This window comes from Staurois parvus, unplaced genomic scaffold (assembly GCF_062004578.1).
Source record: "Staurois parvus isolate SC_StPar_1 unplaced genomic scaffold, SC_StPar_1.0 ptg000595l, whole genome shotgun sequence".
NCBI lineage: Eukaryota > Metazoa > Chordata > Amphibia > Anura > Ranidae > Staurois > Staurois parvus.
In genome coordinates this window covers 727,175-749,445 of record NW_028318391.1, presented here as the reverse complement: position 1 = coordinate 749,445, position 22,271 = coordinate 727,175, and the positions used below count along the sequence as shown (strand labels likewise).

General features: G+C 47.9%; 1 protein-coding gene across 2 annotated transcripts in view; it reads right to left on the bottom strand.

Moving 5' to 3' along the window:
• Nucleotides 1-17,289, bottom strand: part of BTBD9 (BTB domain containing 9) — a 312,168-nt gene extending 294,879 nt beyond the window's left edge. For both annotated transcript variants that reach the window (XM_089692566.1, XM_089692565.1), the window contains exons 1-2: nucleotides 17,227-17,289; nucleotides 16,632-16,826 (exon numbers count right to left, since the gene is read on the bottom strand). In XM_089692566.1, coding sequence (XP_089548692.1) covers nucleotides 16,632-16,816 — 185 coding nt within the window. In that variant the 5' untranslated portion in view covers nucleotides 16,817-16,826; nucleotides 17,227-17,289. The remainder of the gene's footprint in view (nucleotides 1-16,631; nucleotides 16,827-17,226) is intronic.
• Nucleotides 17,290-22,271: the final 4,982 nt, after the last annotated feature.

The following is a 22,271-nucleotide window of genomic DNA, read 5'->3' as shown; positions in this document are numbered from 1 at the left end:
CGGACTGGAAAGGGGGGAAAGTGTCCGGACTGGAAGGGGGGGAAAGTGTCCGGACTGGAAGGGGGGGAAAGTGTCCGGACTGGAAGGGGGGGAAAGTGTCCGGACTGGAAGGGGGGGAAAGTGTCCGGACTGGAAGGGGGGGAAAGTGTCCGGACTGGAAGGGGGGGAAAGTGTCCGGACTGGAAGGGGGGGAAAGTGTCCGGACTGGAAGGGGGGGAAAGTGTCCGGACTGGAACGGGGGGAAAGTGTCCGGACTGGAAGGGGTTGAAAGTGTCCGGACTGGAAGGGGTTGAAAGTGTCCGGACTGGAAGGGGGGGAAAGTGTCCGGACTGGAAGGGGGGGAAAGCGTCCGGACTGGAAGGGGGGAAAGTGTCCGGACTGGAAGGGGGGGAAAGTGTCCGGACTGGAAGGGGGGGGGGGGGGGGGAAGTGTCCGGACTGGAAGTGGTTAATAAACCATGGCACTCACATAGATAAGGTGCATAAAAGGCAATATACAGATTCAAATAAGCCGTGGTGTCATTCCGCCGGCCGGAACATGGTGAAGTCATAGAAGACTCCGCCCGACGCGTTTCTCCAAAACTGGCGTCCTCTTGGGTTGAAGATCAACCTCTGTTAGTCAGTGCCGGGTGCAATTTGTGAATTGAAAACACACCTGAAATCGCATCGAATGAATGTGAATGTCTTAACACGTGCGAATTGCTGCAGCGAGATTTCTAAAGTAGTTAATGCATGACTTTTTCTGCAGTTTTGTAGCGATTTCACGTAAGTAGAACATAATGAAGATCGCACTGCAAATTGCAAGAAATCGATAAAAATCGTCACAAGTAGCAATAAAGTCTTCGGAAATCGCACCTGAGATTGGCTGAAATTGCACACAAATCGCACTATTTTAAAAAAGCAGCGGTGTGACCGGTAACCTAGATACAGTGAAGGAAATGCGTATTTGCTCCCCGGCTGATGCTGAATGTTCGCCCCTCACACAGAAATGATCGGTCTAACAATGGAATGTTCGGTGTAACACTGAGAGACAGAATACAACAACAAATTCAGCAGAAATGCGTCTAACAAATGATGACGGATCTGCATGTTCATGAGGGAAAGAAGGATTTGATTCCCTATCATTCAGCAGGATTTCTGGCTCCCAGGTGTCTTTCATACAGGTAACAAGCTGAGATTAGAAGCAGTCTCTTAAAGGGAGTGCTGCTAATCTCATTGTGTTACCTGTATAAAAGACACCTGTCCACAGGAGCCATCAAACCATCAGATTCCAAACTCTCCACCATGGCAAAGACCAAAGAGCTGTCCAAGGATGTCAGGGACAAGATGGTAGACCTACACAAGGCTGGACTGGGCTACCAAACTATAGCCAAGCAGCTTGGTGAGAAGGTGACAACAGTTGGTGCAATCATTCACAAATGGAAGAAACACAAAACAAGTGTCAGTCTCCCTAGGTCTGGTGCACCATGCAAGATCTCACCTCGTGGAGTGCCAATGATAATGAGAACAGTGAGGAACCATCCCAGAACTACACGTGAGGATCTTGTCAATGATCTCCAGGCAGCTGGGACCACAGTCACCAAGAAAACAATTGGTAACACACTACGCCGACAAGGACTGAAATCCTGCAGTGCCCGCAAGGTCCCTCTGCTCAAGAAAGCACATGTCCAGGCCCGTCTGAAGTCTGCCACTGAACATCTGAATGATGCAGAGGAGGACTGGTGGGAAGTGTTGTGGTCAGAGGAGACCAAAATCCAGCTCTTTGGCATCAACGCAACTCACCGTGTTTGGAGGAGGAGGAATGCTGCCTATGACCCCAAGAACACCATCCCAACTGTGAGACATGGTGCTGGAAACATTCTGCTTTGGGGGTGTTTTTCTGCTAAACGGACAGGACAACTGCACCGCATCAAAAGGAACGATGGACAAGGCAATGTACCAACAAATCTTGGGTGAGAACCTTCTTCCCTCAGCCAGAGCAGTGAAAATGGGCCGTGGATGGGTGTTCCAGCATGACAATGACCCAAAACACACAGCCAAGGCAACAAAGGAGCGGCTCAAGAAAAAAAAACACATTAAAGGTCCTGGAGTGGCCTAGCCAGATTACAGACCTTAATCCCGATTGAAAATCTGTGGAGGGAGCTGAAAGTTCGAGTTGCCAAACGTCAGCCACCAAACCTTAACGACTTGGAGAGGATCTGCCAAGAGGAGTGGGCCAAAATCCCTCCTGAGATGTGTGCAAACCTGGGGGCCAACTCCAGGAAACGTCTGACCTCTGTAATTGCCAACAAGGGATTTGCCACCAAGTATAAGTCATGTTTTGTGAAGGGGATCAAATCCTTCTTTCCCTCATGAACATGCAGATCAGTCATCATTTGTTAGACGCATTTCTGCTGAATTTGTTGTTGTATTCTGTCTCTCAGTGTTACACCGAACATTCCATTGTTAGACCGATCATTTCTGTGTGAGGGGCGAACATTCCATTGTTAGACCGATCATTTCTGTGTGAGGGGCGAACATTCAACATCAGCAGGGGAGCAAATACGCATTTCTTTCACTGTACATTGGGGTTGATTTACTAAAACTGGAGAGTGCAAAATCTGACGTAGCTCTGCCTAGGGACCAATCAGCTTTCAGGTCTTATTGTCAAAGCTTATTCGGACAAGCCGATTGGCTACCATGCACAGCTGCACAAGATTTAGGGACTGATGTGAATGTACAATATATATGTAAAGCGCTGTGTACATTGATGGTGATATACAAGTACCTGTGATAAATCAATCATTATGGAGATCTAGATCCCCATATCACTGTTACACGGACAAGATACAGAGCCATTTATAGCATGGCCTCCATGGGACGCCCTCATCACCGGAATCATTTACACCCGGATATCAGAGTGCAGCACAATGGTGGAATTAGAATGACATAAAACGAATGTCCTGATGACAACCTCTTAGGTTTAGGAATAGGAAAGTGGCATTTAATCCAAGAGGACCTCCTCCACTAGTATACTAACACTGCATTCATCCCGATGTAGTCATCCTAGGATGATGGAGGCTTGCCATGCCCTCTTATACTCATTATGGACTGTGAGTAATCAGAGATCTCCGTGCTAATTACTTCTTGAATCACATGAATGGAAGTACAGCAAGTCATACCTTTCTAGAGGCATTAGGCCTCCTTCACATAGGCGATTACAGGCATGCACAGGACTCCAGCGAGAGGGTGAGAGGAGTTCCAGCACCTGCCTGGGTCCAGGGGCCGCTCATCCATTCCCGGGTCCAGGGGCCGCTCATCCATTCCCGGGTCCAGGGGCCGCTCATCCATTCCCGGGTCCAGGGGCCGCTCATCCATTCCCGGGTCCAGGGGCCGCTCATCCATTCCCGGGTCCAGGGGCCGCTCATCCATTCCCGGGTCCAGGGGCCGCTCATCCATTCCCGGAACCAGGGGCCGCTCATCCATTCCCGGAACCAGGGGCCGCTCATCCATTCCCGGAACCAGGGGCCGCTCATCCATTCCCGGAACCAGGGGCCGCTCATCCATTCCCGGAACCAGGGGCCGCTCATCCATTCCCGGAACCAGGGGCCGCTCATCCATTCCCGGAACCAGGGGCCGCTCATCCATTCCCGGAACCAGGGGCCGCTCATCCATTCCCGGAACCAGGGGCCGCTCACCCATTCCCGGAACCAGGGGCCGCTCACCCATTCCCGGAACCAGGGGCCGCTCACCCATTCCCGGAACCAGGGGCCGCTCACCCATTCCCGGAACCAGGGGCCACTCACCCATTCCCGGAACCAGGGGCCACTCACCCATTCCCGGAACCAGGGGCCACTCACCCATTCCCGGAACCAGGGGCCACTCACCCATTCCCGGAACCAGGGGCCACTCACCCATTCCCGGAACCAGGGGCCACTCACCCATTCCCGGAACCAGGGGCCACTCACCCATTCCCGGAACCAGGGGCCACTCACCCATTCCCGGAACCAGGGGCCACTCACCCATTCCCGGAACCAGGGGCCACTCACCCATTCCCGGAACCAGGGGCCACTCACCCATTCCCGGAACCAGGGGCCACTCACCCATTCCCGGAACCAGGGGCCACTCACCCATTCCCGGAACCAGGGGCCACTCACCCATTCCCGGAACCAGGGGCCACTCATCCATTCCCGGAACCAGGGGCCACTCATCCATTCCTAAGGCTGGAGTCACGCTTGAGTGTTGCATCTTTAATCCTTTTCGCTGCCGGAGCAGTTTTTGCATTTCTTTGCACAAGTTTGAAAAAACAATTTTTGTTACAGGGGAACTTCTAACAACAGGTAGAACATGTAACATGTTCCCAAAGTTGATCCTTTAAGCGGTTTTTGCACAATTTTTGCAAGTTTTCATACAGCATTTTTCAGACATTTCTTTAGATTTGGCACTTTAATAATAATAATAATTAGTACCACTGGATTGTCGTAAGGCCAATATGGGGCCAATATTTAAAAAGGTGTCAAAATCTTTACCAAGTAATTATAGACCTGTTAGTGTAACTTCTATAGTTGGGAAGATACTGGAGAGTTTAATAAAAGACACAGAAAGGAGTTCTTGCTGGAAAAAAATATTTTAAGCAACAGACAGCATGGAGTCATGAAAGACAGAGGGCAACCAAACTGATAAGAGGCATGGAGGAGATCAGCTATGAGGAAAAATTAGAGGAACTGAATTTATTCTCTCGAGAAGAGGAGATTAAGGGGGGATATTATCTCCATGTATAATACATAAGGGGGGGATATGATCTCCACGTATAATACATAAGAGGGATATGATCTCCACGTATAATACATAAGGGGGGATATGATCTCCACGTATAATACATAAGGGGGGATATGATCTCCATGTATAATACATAAGGGGGATATGATCACCATGTATAATACATAAGGGGGGATATGATCTCCATGTATAATACATAAGGGGGGATATGATCTCCATGTATAATACATAAGGGGGGATATGATCTCCATGTATAATACATAAGGGGGGATATGATCTCCATGTATAATACATAAGGGGGGATATGATCTCCATGTATAATACATAAGGGGGGATATGATCTCCATGTATAATACATAAGGGGGGATATGATCTCCATGTATAATACATAAGGGGGGATATGATCTCCATGTATAATACATAAGGGGGGATATGATCACCATGTATAATACATAAGGGGGGATATTATCTCCATGTATAATACATAAGGGGGGATATGATCTCCATGTATAATACATAAGGGGGGTATGATCTCCATGTATAATACATAAGGGGGGGTATGATCTCCATGTATAATACATAAGGGGGGATATGATCTCCATGTATAATACATAAGGGGGGATATGATCTCCATGTATAATACATAAGGGGGGGATATGATCTCCATGTATAATACATAAGGGGGGATATGATCTCCATGTATAATACATAAGGGGGGTATGATATCCATGTATAATACATAAGGGGGGATATGATCTCCATGTATAATACATAAAGGGGGATATGATCTCCATGTATAATACATAAGGGGGGATATGATCTCCATGTATAATACATAAGGGGGGATATGATCTCCATGTATAATACATAAGGGGGGGTATGATATCCACGTATAATACATAAGGGGGGGGATATGATCTCCACGTATAATACATAAGGGGGGATATGATCACCACGTATAATACATAAGGGGGGGATATGATCTCCACGTATAATACATAAGGGGGGGATATGATCACCACGTATAATACATAAGGGGGGGATATGATCTCCACGTATAATACATAAGGGGGGGATATGATCTCCACGTATAATACATAAGGGGGGATATGATCTCCACGTATAATACATAAGGGGGGATATGATCTCCACGTATAATACATAAGGGGGGATATGATCTCCACGTACAATACATAAGGGGGATATGATCTCCACGTACAATACATAAGGGGGGGATATGATCTCCACGTATAATACATAAGGGGGATATGATCTCCACGTATAATACATAAGGGGGGATATGATCTCCACGTATAATACATAAGGGGGGATATGATCTCCACGTATAATACATAAGGGGGGATATGATCTCCACGTATAATACATAAGGGGGGATATGATCTCCACGTATAATACATAAGGGGGGATATGATCTCCACGTATAATACATAAGGGGGGATATGATCTCCACATATAATACATAAGGGGGGGATATGATCACCACGTATAATACATAAGGGGGGGATATGATCTCCACGTATAATACATAAGGGGGGGATATGATCTCCACGTATAATACATAAGGGGGATATGATCTCCACGTATAATACATAAGGGGGGATATGATCTCCACGTATAATACATAAGGGGGGATATGATCTCCACGTATAATACATAAGGGGGGATATGATCTCCATGTATAATACATAAGGGGGGATATGATCTCCATGTATAATACATAAGGGGGGATATGATCTCCATGTATAATACATAAAGGGGGATATGATCTCCATGTATAATACATAAGGGGGGATATGATCTCCATGTATAATACATAAGGGGGGATATGATCTCCACGTATAATACATAAGGGGGGGATATGATCTCCATGTATAATACATAAGGGGGGGATATGATCTCCATGTATAATACAGAGTTCTGTGCTTACAAAACACATAGTAAAGCGATCTGGCTTTTTCTTCACCTTGAAAAACAGGGGAAAAAACAGGCAGATATGTGAGTAAAAGCAGCACGTACAGTGGAGCAAAAAAAGTATTTAGTCACCACCAATTGTACAAGTTCTCCCACTTACAAAGATGAGAGAGGCCTGTAATTGGCATCATAGGTAGACCGCAACTATGAGAGACAAAATGAGAAAACAAATCCAGACAATCACATTGGCTGATCTGGAAAGAATTTATTTGCAAATTATGGTGGAAAATAAGTATTTGGTCACCTACAAACAAGCAAGATTTCTGGCTCTCACAGACCTGGACCTTCTTCTTTAAGAGGCTCCTCTGTCCTGCACTCATTACCTGTATCAATGGCACCTGTTTGAACTTGTTATCAGTATAAAAGACACCTGTCCACAACCTCAAACAGTCACACTCCAAACTCCACTATGGTGAAGACCAAAGAGCTGTCGAAGGACACCAGAAACAAAATTGTAGACCTGCACCAGGCTGGGAAGACTGAATCTGCAATAGGCAAGCAGCTTGGTGTGAACAAATCAACTGTGGGAGCAATAATTAGAAAATGGAAGACATACAAGACCACTGATAATCTCCCTCGATCTGGGGCTCCACGCAAGATCTCACCCCGTGGGGTCAAAATGATCACAAGAACGGTGAGCAAAAATCCCAGGACCACATGGGGGGACCTAGTGAATGACCTGCAGAGAGCTGGGACCACCATAACAAAGGCTACCATCAGTAACACACTACGCCGCCAGGGACTCAGATCCTGCAGTGCCAGACGTGTCCCCCTGCTTAAGCCAGTACATGTCCGGGGCCCGTCTGAAGTTTGCTAGAGAGCATTTGGATGATCCAGAAGAGGATTGAGAGAATGTCATATGGTTAGATGAAACCAAAACTGTTTGGTAGAAACACAACTCGTCATGTTTGGAGGAGAGAGAATGCTGAGTTGCATGCAAAAAACACCATACCTACTGTGAAGCATGGGGGTGGCAACATCATGCTTTGGGGCTGTTTCTCCGCAAAGGGACCAGGATGACTGATCCATGTACAGGACAGAATGAATGGGGCCATGTATCGTGAGATTTTGAGTGCAAACCTCCTTCCATCAGCAAGTGCATTGAAGATGAAACGTGGCTGGGTCTTCCAACATGACAATGATCCCAAACATACCGCCCGGGCAATGAAGGAGTGGCTTCGTAAGAAGCATTTCAAGGTCCTGGAGTGGCCTAGCCAGTCTCCAGATCTCAACCCCATAGAAAACCTTTGGAGGGAGTTGAAAGTCCGTGTTGCCCAGCGACAGCCCCAAAACATCACTGCTCTAGAGGAGATCTGCATGGAGGATGGGCCAACATACCAGCAACAGTGTGTGCCAACCTTGTGAGGACTTCCAGGAAACGTCTGACCTCTGTCATTGCCAACAAAGGATATATAACAAAGTATTGACATGAACTTTTCATATTCACCAAATACTTATTTTCCACCAAAATTTGCAAATAAATTCTTTCCAGATCAGCCAATGAGATTGTCTGGATTTGTTTTCTCATTTTGTCTCTCACAGTTGAGGTCTCCCTATGATGCCAATTACAGGCCTCTCTCATCTTTGTAAGTGGGAGAACTTGTACAATTGGTGGCTGACTAAGTACTTTTCTGTCCCACTGTATTACCCCTCTTAGGCACGGTTAACCCCTTCATGTTAACCCCTTCCCAGCCAATGTCATCAGTACAGTGTATAGTATTAACACTGATCACTGTATTAGTGTTACTAGTGACATCAGTGTCAGTTAGCGCCTGATTGTCCACCACACTATCACAGTCCCACTATAAGTTGCTGATCACCACCATTGCCAGTATACCATCACAGCTGTGTAAGTTCCAGTATATATCCCATAGTTTGTAGACGCTATAAAACTTTCACACAAACCAGTTATACACTTATTGATTTTTTTTTTTTTTGTAGCAGAATGGATTTTGGCCTAAAATTATGAAGAAAGTTTATTGGATAGGTTTTATAACAGAAAGTAGAAAATGCTGAGGGGGTTTTCTTCAGATTTTTCATTTAAATAAATTCCATTTGTGCAAGAAAAAAAAAAAAAAAAAAAAAAAGATATAAAATTTCATTTTGGTATAGTGTTGAATAACTGCGCAATTACCAGCTAAAGTTGTGCAGTGCTGAATAGCAAAAAATGGCCTGGTCATGAAAGGGGTAAAACCTTCCGGAGGTCAAGCGGTTAATAAACTGTAAAAATGAGCAGACAAGGAAAGTTCTGTTAAAAAAAAATCTATTTTGCACAAAAAATACAATCACTCATTTACCCCCCAGGGTTCACATACATGCGGCCGTGGGGGCCGCGTTTTGCACGGGCACAGGAGCCCATTCATTTGAATGGACTCCCGTGCCCGGGGACAAGCAGGGAAGAAGTCCCTGCACTTCTTCCGAAAACACAGCCCACATGGGAACCTCGGTTCCCAGTACGGTTGCGTTTTCCAGCACGGGCGGCGTGCTATTAGAATTAATGGCACCCGCCCGCGGGTCCGCATTTCTCTGGGCGGGTGGTGTGGCTGCACGGATTTTCATGCGGATCCGCAGAGGCACCACCCACACAGATGTGAACCTAGCCTTAGAGGGTCTTTAACGAGAACCTTCCGCCTGGCCATCCAGAACCCAGTCCGCAGCTCCCAGTGCAATTTGGAAGTACAAAAGGCCGGTGTGGATGGGCTTCAGGGTTGAGATGATAAAATAATGGTGTAGCGCTGATAACTATATGCGCAAACTCCACAATAGGATGAAAAACATAAATCACATAAATGAATGAATTTAACCGCCTCCCGCCCGCCATAGTAATATGATAGGAACAAGGTGGTTCTCTTGTTCTGGGAGGACGTCATATGATGTCCTCCCATTCTCACCGTGCATGCGCGGCTCAGTGAGCGCGCATGCATGGCTCAGGGAGCACGCACGCGGCGATCGGCGGTGCGCTGTCCCCCTCGGACACAGCGGATCACCGATCCACGGAAAGAGCCGAAGATGTCGGCTCGGTCATGTGATCAGCTGTGTCCAATCACAGCTGATCGCGTGTAAATAGGGAAATGCTGGTTATTGGCATTTCTCTCCCCATGAGCTGTCACACTGACAGAGGAGAGGAGAGCCGGTGATCGGCATTCCTTGGATGGGACATGTACACTGATCATCAGGGCACTGGTGATCAGTGTAGCCCCAGCAGTGCCTTGTGCCAGTGCCCATCAGTGCCACATATCAGTGCCCATCTGAGCTGCCTTTCAGTGCCACCTATCAATGCCAGAGCCACCTATCAGTGCTGCCAATCAGTGCCGCCTAACAGTGCCTGTCAGTGATGCCTGTCAATGCCCATCAGTGCCACCTATCAGTGCCCATCAGTGCAGCCTATCAGTGCCCATCAGTGCAGCCTATCAGTGTAGCCTATCAGTGCCCATCACTGCAGCCTCATTAGCGCACATCAGTGAAGGAGAAAAATCACTTTACAAACTTTTATAACAAAAACTAAGAAAAAACGGGGTTTTTTTTTTTCAAAATTTTCAGTGGTTTTTGGTTTAAGAAAAAATAATAATAACCCCGAGGTGATTAAATACCACCAAAAAAAAAGCTCTGTCACAAAAAAATGATAAAAATTTTATATGGGTATAGTGTTGCATGACCGCGCAATTTTCATTCAAAGTGTGACAGCGCTGAAAGCTGGAAATTGGCCTGGGCAGGAAGGGGGTAGAAGTGCCCGGTAGGCGGGAAGGGGGTAGAAGTGCCCGGTAGGCGGGAAGGGGGTAGAAGTGCCCGGTAGGCGGGAAGGGGGTAGAAGTGCCCTGTAGGCGGGAAGGGGGTAGAAGTGCCCTGTAGGCGGGAAGGGGGTAGAAGTGTCCTGTAGGCAGGAAGGGGGTAGAAGTGCCCTGTAGGCGGGAAGGGGGTAGAAGTGCCCTGTAGGCGGGAAGGGGGTAGAAGTGTCCGGTAGGCGGGAAGGGGGTAGAAGTGTCCGGTAGGCGGGAAGGGGGTAGAAGTGCCCGGTAGGCGGGAAGGGGGTAGAAGTGTCCGGTAGGCAGGAAGGGGGTAGAAGTGCCCTGTAGGCAGGAAGGGGGTAGAAGTGCCCTGTAGGCAGGAAGGGGGTAGAAGTGCCCTGTAGGCAGGAAGGGGGTAGAAGTGCCCTGTAGGCAGGAAGGGGGTAGAAGTGCCCTGTAGGCAGGAAGGGGGTAGAAGTGCCCTGTAGGCAGGAAGGGGGTAGAAGTGCCCGGTAGGCAGGAAGGGGGTAGAAGTGCCCTGTAGGCAGGAAGGGGGTAGAAGTGCCCTGTAGGCAGGAAGGGGGTAGAAGTGCCCTGTAGGCAGGAAGGGGGTAGAAGTGCCCTGTAGGCAGGAAGGGGGTAGAAGTGCCCTGTAGGCAGGAAGGGGGTAGAAGTGCCCTGTAGGCAGGAAGGGGGTAGAAGTGCCCTGTAGGCAGGAAGGGGGTAGAAGTGTCCGGTAGGCAGGAAGGGGGTAGAAGTGTCCGGTAGGCAGGAAGGGGGTAGAAGTGTCCGGTAGGCAGGAAGGGGGTAGAAGTGCCCTGTAGGCAGGAAGGGGGTAGAAGTGCCCTGTAGGCAGGAAGGGGGTAGAAGTGCTCTGTAGGCAGGAAGGGGGTAGAAGTGCCCTGTAGGCAGGAAGGGGGTAGAAGTGCCCTGTAGGCAGGAAGGGGGTAGAAGTGCCCTGTAGGCAGGAAGGGGGTAGAAGTGCCCTGTAGGCAGGAAGGGGGTAGAAGTGCCCTGTAGGCAGGAAGGGGGTAGAAGTGCCCTGTAGGCAGGAAGGGGGTAGAAGTGCCCTGTAGGCAGGAAGGGGGTAGAAGTGTCCTGTAGGCAGGAAGGGGGTAGAAGTGTCCTGTAGGCAGGAAGGGGGTAGAAGTGTCCTGTAGGCAGGAAGGGGGTAGAAGTGTCCTGTAGGCAGGAAGGGGGTAGAAGTGCCCGGTAGGCAGGAAGGGGGTAGAAGTGCCCGGTAGGCAGGAAGGGGGTAGAAGTGCCCGGTAGGCAGGAAGGGGGTAGAAGTGCCCGGTAGGCGAGGGGTTAAACATATAAGTGATAGATCTTTCAAGATCTAGAAAAACAGTGTCTCAAACTGTGATATTATCAGTACACGAAGTGCATATGATGAAGCTGGTCCTATGCCCGGACCCTCATGCAGTGACAATACCCAGTCCCACTTGGGACCAAACCCCCAAAAACTAGGTGCTATATACAGTGGGTCCCAAAATAAGGGATATGATCACAAATAAAGTGAATGATATATAAAGTGTATCCCAAAATTGGGATATAAACCAAATAAAGTGACTAGTGAATAATGTTAAACACAACATATAAACATAAACTTCATAAAACGCATAAAACGATGAAAAGTGTCCAAAAAATTGCCAAAAAAAAAAAATAGCAAAGATGGCAATGGCTGCCAAAATGTGCCGATATCTGCAAACCACGTGCTATAGTGCTGGTGCAGATGGTGAGCATAGATCCGTAGATGGCAGGCATGCCCCCCCACCTCCTCGCTGCGACCCAAAAGGGTCAACACGCCTCTTGGATCACTCTGGATCCTACAGGTACCAACTCTCCAGGTCGCTCTGATTCCACTGAACCTCACTGGTAACTTCCTTCCAATATGAATCCCTCTTCCATTCAGGGATAAACACAGTGCAGGCCAATAAATGATTATCACATTAGAGCCGTGAAAGGACAAAAAGACAATTCTCCCATAGTGCAACACTATTTAATATGTTAAAAGCACGATAAATCGCCAAATATTGCGCTCACATTAACGCAGATCAAACAAGGATTGTCACACCACTCAGTATGGGTGTATTGTGTAAACCTGGTGTAGCAAGATGGCGCTCCGCCGGACGTTCGTCACCACGTCGTATCTACGCGTTGCGCCGCGTACACGTGACTTCCTCAGGATAGCGTCTCTGTCACTATCTTATTTCAGGGTTGAGATGCTTCTGAGAACGTTCAGAACTCATTGAGGATGAAGTACTTCCTTCGGTGGGAATGGTTATTCCTCCCCCATTAGTCCTGGAGAGTTCAGAACTCATTGACAGATGCAACTGACCTCATACTGACCTGCAGTTGACCTGCTTCAAATGGATTTTGCACTCTTATAGATTTGCAGCAGCAAGCTATAGAGAACCTGAGGATGAAGCCAACCAGTACTTCCTTCGGCGGGAATGGTTATTCCTCCCCCATTAGTCCTGGAGAGTTCAGAACTCATTGACAGATGCAACTGACCTCATACTGACCTGCAGTTGACCTGCTTCAAATAGATTTTACACTCTTATAGATTTGCATGGGAATGCAAAACCCACTAAAAGCAAACAAAAAGCACATTATTTTGTTCAAGCAACACCATTTTTTTGCCCCCACCCCCACCCCTGAAGATTGTGTGGCCAACAGGGAGGGAAAGGAGTTGGCAGTGGATAAGATTGAGGGTGCAGGGTTGGTTGTGGATTGAGAAGAATCACCAAGGTGAAGAGAACCTGAGGGTGAAGTTGGCCAGTTCTGGTGACCTCCTTTGATGGGCATTGTACGTTCTCCTCCATTACTGCTGTAGAGAAGGACGGCTTATTTCCTGCTATTCATGCCTGATTATCGCATGTCCTAGTGATAGTGCAGGAAAGGAAACCTTCCAGGTGTCGCACATTCAACAAGCCCAAGTAGTATCAGTAGTGAAATCAGTCCCAGCCCAGACTCCCTCCAGGTGAGGTCCCACAGCGAGGGTTTGCATGTCCTAGTGATGTCATGTCAAGCTAGAGAGGTACTAGTGGACTGGGAAGCAGCAGCAAGGTATAGAGAACCTGAGGATGAAGTCAACCAGTACTTCCTTCGGTGGGAATGGTTATTCCTCCCCCATTAGTCCTGGAGAGAAGGACAATTCGTTGATGCTATCCATAAACAAATAAAGCCAGGTCCTAGTGATGTCTTGTCTATGACAAGCTGCATAGGAACTAGTGGACAGATAGGACTTCTCTACTCCTCTTGCCTACTATCTGTGATGGGACTGGTAGTAGGCCTGAGTACTAGTGAAGTCCTATCCATGATGGGACCGATAGTAAGCTTGAGGTCTGGTGAAGTGATGGGACTGGTAGTGAGTCTGAGGTCCAATGAAGTCCTATCCAAGACAGGACTGGTACAAGGCCTGAGGTCTAGAGAAGTCCTATCCATGAAGGGACTGGTAGTAAGCCTAAGGTCTAGTGAAGTCCTATCCATGGCTGGACAGGTAGCAACCTGAGGTCTAGTGAAGTCCTATCCATGGCGGGACAGGTAGTAACCTGAGGTCTAGTGAAGTCCTATCCATGACAGGACAAGTAGTAACCTGAGGTCTAGTGAAGTCCTATCCATGACGGGACAAGTAGTAACCTGAGGTCTAGTGAAGTTCTATCCATGGCGGGACAGGTAGTAACCTGAGGTCTAGTGAAGTCCTATCCACGACGGGACAGGCAGCAACCTGAGGTCTAGTGAAGTCCTATCCATGGCGGGACAAGTAGTAACCTGAGGTCTAGTGAAGTCCTATCCATGACGGGACAAGTAGTAACCTGAGGTCCAGTGAAGTCCTATCCATGATGGGACAGGCAGCAACCTGAGGTCTAGTGAAGTTCTATCCATGACGGGACAGGCAGCAACCTGAGGTCTAGTGAAGTCCTATCCATGACAGAACAGGCAGTAGCCTGAGGTCCAGTGAAGTCCTATCCATGATGGAACATATAGCAACCTGAGGTCCAGTGAAGTCCTATCCATGACGGGACAGGCAGCAACCTGAGGTCTAGTGAAGTTCTATCCATGACGGGACAAGCAGCAACCTGAGGTCTAGTGAAGTCCTATCCATGACAGAACAGGCAGTAGCCTGAGGTCCAGTGAAGTCCTATCCATGATGGAACATATAGCAACCTGAGGTCCAGTGAAGTCCTATCCATGACGGGACAGGCAGCAACCTGAGGTCTAGTGAAGTCCTATCCATGACAGAACAGGCAGTAGCCTGAGGTCCAGTGAAGTCCTACCCATGATGGAACATATAGCAACCTGAGGTCCAGTGAAGTCCTATCCATGACGGGAGTTGAGGACATGCTGATGGGGCACACTGACCACCAGGTGTCCCGAGAATTGTTGGTCCCCATCTTCTCCTACCATGGGGTTCTAGATATGATCTCCCTCAGTCCTGGAAAACAAGTCACCTGCGCCCCCCCCCCCCTCATATCCGGAGGACATACAGTTGTGACCAAAATTATTCAACCCCCACTGAAATTGAGTGTTTTGGCCAGTTTGACATTGCTTTTGATCATTCAGTCATCTTGCTTACATTTACATTAAAGAGGCACTTGTAGGTCAGACAAATATAACATAACAGTTATAATGAAATAACCACAAATGTCTTTTCTGTGCTCACAGCATTATCAGTTTTATTCAACCCCCAAGTGACATTCAATCTTAGTACTTAGTACAGCATCCTTTTACAGTTATAACAGCTTTTAAACGTGAAGCATAGCTTGACACAAGTGTCTTGCAGCGATCTACGGGTATCTTCGCCCATTCTTCATGGGCAAAGGCCTCCAGTTCAGTCACATTCTTAGGCTTGCGCACTGCAACTGCTTTCTTTAAGTCCCACCAGAGGTTCTCAATCGGATTTAAGTCTGGTGACTGCGATGGCCACTCCAAAATGTTCCAGCCTTTCCTCTGCAACCATGCTCTAGTGGACTTGGAGGTATGCTTGGGATCATTGTCCTGTTGAAAGGTCCAACGTCTCCCAAGCCTCAGGTGTGTGACGGACTGCATCACGTTTCCATCCAATATCTCCTGGTACTGAAGAGAATTCATGGTACCTTGCACACGCTGAAGCTTCCCTGTACCTGCAGAAGCAAAACAGCCCCAAAGCATGATTGACCCTCCACCATGCTTCACAGTAGGCAAGGTGTTCTTTTCATCATAGGCCTTGTTCTTCCTCCTCCAAACATAGCGTTGATCCATGGGCCCAAACAGTTCTAATTTTGTTTCATCAGTCCACAGAACACTATCCCACAACTTTTGTGGTTTGTCCACATGGCTTTTGGCATACTGCAGTCGACTCTTCTTATTCTTTGGAGACAGCAAGGGGGTACGCCTGGGAGTTCTGGCACGGAGGCCTTCATTACGCAGTGTGCGTCTTATTGTCTGGGCTGAAACTTCTGTACCCACATCTGACAAATCTTTTCTCAGTTCCTCAGCAGTCACACGGGGACTTCTCTCCACTCTACGCTTCAGGTAGCGCACAGCAGTCGAAGTCAGCATCTTCTTTCTGCCACGACCAGGTAGCGTTTCAACAGTGCCCTTTGCCTTGAATTTGCGAATGATGCTTCCTAAGGTGTCTCTTGGTATGTTTAACATCTTTGCAATCTTCTTATAGCCATTGCCCTTCCTGTGAAGAGAAATCACCTCTTCTCTTGTCTTCCTGGACCATTCTCTTGCCTTCACCATGTTTGTAACCACACCAGTAAATGTCTAGAAGGAGCTGAGTATCACAGTCATTTTAAAGCTGCCTAATTGGTGCTTATTATGCTTGATTGCTGCTCGGTGACATCCACAGGTGTTTTCAATACCTGATGGAAAGCACCTGTATGAACCTCTGTTCTTCAGAGTGGTAGTCTTTAAGGGGTTGAATAATTGTGGCAATGAAGAAACCACATAAGAACCATTTACTACTGTATTACATAAACAATTGATGTCATTTTAGTTGCATTTGGGTAGTTACAACGTCCTTGTAGGATTTGATTCTGAATACAATTCCAAATGTACACTATAGTCCCTAAACCCCTTTACAGCATTGGGGGTTGAATAATTTTGGTCACAACTGTACATGCCCCCCCAGCCCCCCTCCGCTGTATACACCCACCCGGCGTACCTGAAATACTGGCAGCGGGCAGCCAGGATGACCCGATGGGCGGGGAACCTCATCTTCTCCACCACGAAGGTGACGTCGCTGTACTCTTCGCCGTTGATCAGCGCTCCCACGTTCTCCGACAGAATGTGGACGTGGTCGATCTCCCCGATGGCGGTGTACGGGCGCAGGGGGTGGCTGTTACTCATCCTGACGGCTCTGGATGGATGGACGGACGGATGGATGGACGGACAGAGAAAAGGGTTAATAGCTGTATCCAAATAGTTTCCCCTCCCCCAACAGTCACTTCTTTATCAACATAGCGCCAACATATACCGTAGTGCTGTACAGGGAACACCGAGCCAGCACCAGAGGAGCTCACACTCTAATGTTTCCATGACACTCACACACTAGAACCAGAACAACACACATATATAGCGCTGGCATATACCACAGCGTTGTACACAGTACACAGAGACAGTATTTGCAGTGAGGGGGAGGAGGGAGGACACGGAGGAGCCGGGGGAGGGGTGGACAGGGAGGCAGGACTCTCCCCCGGGATACATCTACGGGACACACACTGACAGACCGACACAGATCGCATCAGAGCTCCACTCACCAGCAGCAGCAACTGACAGCTCCTTCCTGCGCCTCACTGCGCCCCGCCCACCCATCTAGCGTCAAGATTAACGTCAGCACGCTATGTGCGTCTAATCACGAACGCGGCCATATTTAGTCCGGGCACATCCTCCTCCCCCATAGGAGGGGCTAAGTCAAGCATACAGGTGCTTCCTTCATCCAAGATGGCGGCTGCCGTCCACTAGAGGCCAAAGGAGCTCATGTCTCCTCCCAGTGGTCTACAGAATAATGGCTGCCAGGTCCTGTCACTTAGGAATCTCTGCTGGCTGCTGTTGTTGGTCTACAGGACCTGTGGAGACTGGGAGGAAGAAGGGAAGGCACTGGAAAAAGTCACATATAGACAGGTATACAGTCACCACCCCACCCCCATCACAGGCCATTGTTCTGATTGCTCTCCACTCTGTCCACTACATAAACTTTTTGGATTTTGCAATTTACATTTTGTTTTTATGGTCTCATTTCTGTTTTTTTATTTAAAACGAAACAATATAATTAATAACATATTTATAAATTAATTAATAAAAAATATAGATAAATATATTTAAAAAACATTATTATTATTATACAGTATTTATAAAGCGCCGATAGTTCGCTCAGCGCTGTACATTACAATGGGAGACAATACATGTGACAGAACAATACCAATACAATGCAAAACATGAGGGGATTGAGGGCCCTGCTCCTTGGAGCTTACAATCTAGGAGGGAGGGGATAGTGGTACGGGAGGAAAAGCTGTGGGGGATGGGGTGGTAGGTTGAGTGGAGGAGATTGGCAATTAGCAGGGGGTGGGGTAGGCTTCCCTGAAGAGGTGGGTTTTTAGGGTGTGCCTAAAGGAGAGGAGAGTGGGTGATAGTCTGAAGGATTGGGGTAGGGAGTTCCAGAGGATGGGTTATGCCCTGGAGAAGTCCTGGAGGCGGGCATGGGAGGAGGAGATCAGGGAACTAGAGAAAAGGAGGTCTTGTGAGGAGCGGAGAGTACATGTTGGGTGGTACTTGGATATTAGGTCGGTGATGTAGTTTGGGGCAGCGTTATGGACAGCTTTGTACGTCAGTGTTAGGATTTTGAATTTGATCCGTTGTGCAATCGGGAGCCAGTGGAGGGATTGGCAGAGGGGGGTGGCGGAGATGGAGCGGTTGGAAAGGTGAATGAGTCTGGCAGCCGTATTCAGGATGGACTGAAGCGGGGATAGCCAGCGGCGAGGCAGGCCAGTGAGGAGGGAGTTGCAGTAGTCGAGTCGTGATATGATGAGGGAGTGGATGAGCTGTTTAGTGGTTTCTGGGGTTAGGAACGTGCGGATTTTGGCGATGTTGCGGAGGTGGAGTCTGCATGTTGCGGAGGTGGAGTCTGCATGAGTTTGTTAGCGATTGGACTTGGGGCTGGAAGGATAGATTGGAGTCTAGTATGACACCAAGTACTCTGGCCTGCGGGGTGGGCCTGATGGTGGCATTGTTGGACGTGATGGAGAAGTCAGTGGGGGGTGGTGTCCGGGCTGGGGGGAAGACTAGGAGCTCGGTTTTGGAGAGGTTCAGTTTAAGGAAGTGGAGTGACATCCAATCTGATATGTCGTTCACTAGGCTTGTGATTCGGGTGGAGACTGAAGGGGTGAGGCGAGGGGTCAAGAGATAGATTTGCGTGACGTCGGCATAGAGGTGGTAGTTGAAGCCGTGAGAGTGTATCAGTTGGCCAAGGGAGGAGGTGTAGATGGAGAAGAGAAGGGGCCTGAGGACAGAGCCTTGAGGGACCCCAACAGAGAGGGGGAGAGAGGGGGAGGTGGTAGTGTTATAGGTAACGTTGAAGGAGCGTTGTGATAGGTAGGATGAGAGCCAGGAGAGAACGGAGTCTCTGATGCCAAGGGAGTGTAGTTTCTTGAGGAGGAGGGGGTGGTCGACTGTGTCGAATGCCACGGAGAGGTGGAGGAGTAGGAGGACAGAGTAGTGGCCATTAGCTTTGGTGGTTAGAAGGTCATTTGTGAGTTTGAGTAAGGTGGTTTCGGTGGAGTGTAGGGGACAGAAGCCAGACTGTAGGGGGTCGAGGAAGTTGTTGTCGTTGAGGTGGGAGCTTAGGCGAGTATAGACTAAGCGCTCAAGGAGTTTGGATGTAAATGGGAGCAGGGAGATGGGTCTAAGGTTGTTCGGGTCGGTGGGGTCCAGGGAGGGCTTTTTAAGTATGGGAGTGATGTGCGCGTGCTTCAGAGGGGAGGGGAATGCGCCAGAAGAGAGGGAGAGATTAAAGATGTGGGTGAGGGAGCGTAGTATGGAGGAGGAGGGAGATAGTAGGAGTTGTGAGGGGGCAGGTGGTGAGGCGGGCTTCAGAGAAGACCTCCTCAGTGGTGGTGGGGTTCAAGGAGTGGAGTGTTGAGGGGGCTACTGTGTGAGGGATGTTCGATGGGATTACATGGATGTTAGATGGGGTAGAGGTCTGAACAGTGGTGAGGCCAAGGGGGAGGGGTGTTGAGGGGGTTGCTGTGTGACAGGAGGTAGGTGGGTGGAGTTCTGAGCAGCAGCGATGTCCCTGCGAATAGTGTCAATCTTATTTTTGAAGCGATTGGCAATCTCGAGGGCGGTGAGTGAGGTGCTGGGTGGAGGTGGGGATGGCGAGAGTAGAGAGTTGAAGGTCGGCGAGGATTGGAGGAGAGGGCCTTGATGAGGGTCAGAAAGTAGGCCTGTTTGGCTGCGTGGAGGGAGGAGGTGTAGGTGTGGAAGGCAGATTTGTAGCAGGTGAACGCTAGTTGGGATTTGGTTTTGCACCATAGTTGCTCTAGGGCACGACTGCGTCGTTTTAGAGTTGTGGCATGATCAGTCTGCCAGGGCTGGAGCAGGCGGGGTCTGATGCTTCGTGTGGTTAAAGGCGCTAGCAAGTCTAGAGCTGATGACAGCGAGTTGTTGTAGGCAGTCGTGGCCAGGTCGAGGCAGGACAGGGGTGGATGCTGTCATAAAGTTGATCAGCTGCGGAGTGGAAGGGGGCAGGGTTCAGGCTGCTTAGGTTCCGGCTAGTAATATCACAACAATAAAGCAAAAAAGGCGCACTCCTGGTGGGTATCGATGTGGAATCATTGTATACCTCTATCCCACATGTATGGGGACAGAAAGCGGTGGCCCATTTTCTGGAGACATACTTTCCCGAAATGGAGGCTCAAAATGAATTTATATTGGATTTGCTGGAGTTTATGTTGACCCATAACTGTTTTCAGTTCCTGGGTTCCTTCTATCAGCAAATATGTGGCACCTCCATGGGAGCACCCTGGGCTCCGGCATTCGCGTGTTTACATCTAGGTTTGTGGGAAGAGGAGTTAGTATATCCCTCCACTTCCTATAAACAATACGCAATAACTTGGTTGCGATACATTGATGATGTGCTGATGGTCTGGGATGGAGGTATCGATGAGCTTAAAAGATTTATGGAATTTTTGAACAAGAATGATAGAAATATCAAACTTACTTACACAGTGGATAGAGAGGTGATAACCTTTTTGGATCTGTCAATCTCTGTCCACGGAAATGAATTGGTCACCAAAACATTTAGAAAGGAAACAGCGGCCAATACACTTCTACATGCTAATAGCTATCACCCAAGGAGTTTAAAACAGGGAATTCCTATTGGTCAGTTGCAGAGAATAAAAAGAAACTGTACAGAAGATTTAGAGTATAGACATGAATCTATCCAACTCTATAAGAGGTTTAGAGAGAGGGGCTATTCACATAGAACCCTAAGAAGAGCAAAAAGAAGAGCCCTCAGTAAAACAAGAGAGGAACTTATTAATAAACCAAAATCAAAGGTAACTGCGAATACTGTAAATCAACCGGTAAGATTTATAACTAAATTTGGACAACAATGGGATGAAGTCAAGAAGGCCCTGGACTCCCACTGGCATCTACTAACTCAAAATCCGCAGATAGCGAGATTGGTAGGTGAGAGCCCCCATATGGTAGCAAAACGAACTCGGAATCTAAATGATATACTAGTACAATCAGAATTTCAGAGGGCACCACAAAGAAACTGGCTAACTAGCAGGACTGGCGTATATGGTATGTTTCCATGTGGCCACTGTCAGATTTGTCCATTTGTACATAAGTCCAATCAGTTCTTTAACAATGATAACTCTAGGATATTTCAAATACGAAGCTTTATTAACTGCTCTAGTAGTAAAATGATATACATGATAGAATGTCCATGCAAAAAGATATATATAGGTAAAACAAAAAGAAGCCTCAGGACTAGGATTGGCGAACATCTGAGAGATATTAGAAATGAAAATAGGAATGCAAGAAAGGGAGAAAAAGAGAACCCACTGGCACAACACTTTAAAGAAGTACACGGAGGCAAAACAGATGGTCTAAAAGTGAAAGGGATCTTCCTGCTGAATATTTCGGCTCGTCGGGGTGACTTTGACAAAGTCCTCCTACAAAAAGAAAAATTTTTAATTTATACCCTGGGGGCATTTGTCCCATTTGGACTAAATACAGAACTCAACTTTGGGGTGTTTTTGAAATAAATTCCCCTGAACTCTTCATATACCCTGAGCTGTAATCTATATTGGGATAACATATATATGAATTAAATATGGACCTCTGTGGACAAAATATGAATCCAACTATGCAATCTTCTCTATTCCTTTTGGGTGGTGAGCAGGATAATAATAGGACTGATATTTGAGATCCTGGTGGCTGGACTTGGTCTTGATGTTTCCCAGTGTGAACAAGAAATATGTTTATAATAATCTCCTCTTTATTATCCTCTTAGAGGATGATTTGATCTATAGCAATTAGGCTCCTCTTGTATATCCAGCAATCATTCTTTTAAAATTCAAGATATGTGTTTTAATTCACTTTGGATATTCTCAGTGTAGTGATATTCTTTCAACACAAGATGGCAAGGTGGAGACTACTTGGTATGCAATTAGTGCACCATATAAGGTGAAGGATTGAAGTCCCCTCCCAGTTCTGACGAAGTCTGCGGTGATTGGCGGACGAAACGCGTCAACGTATTGACGTCACTACGCCCGGCGTCTTCACTGGGTGCGGCGCC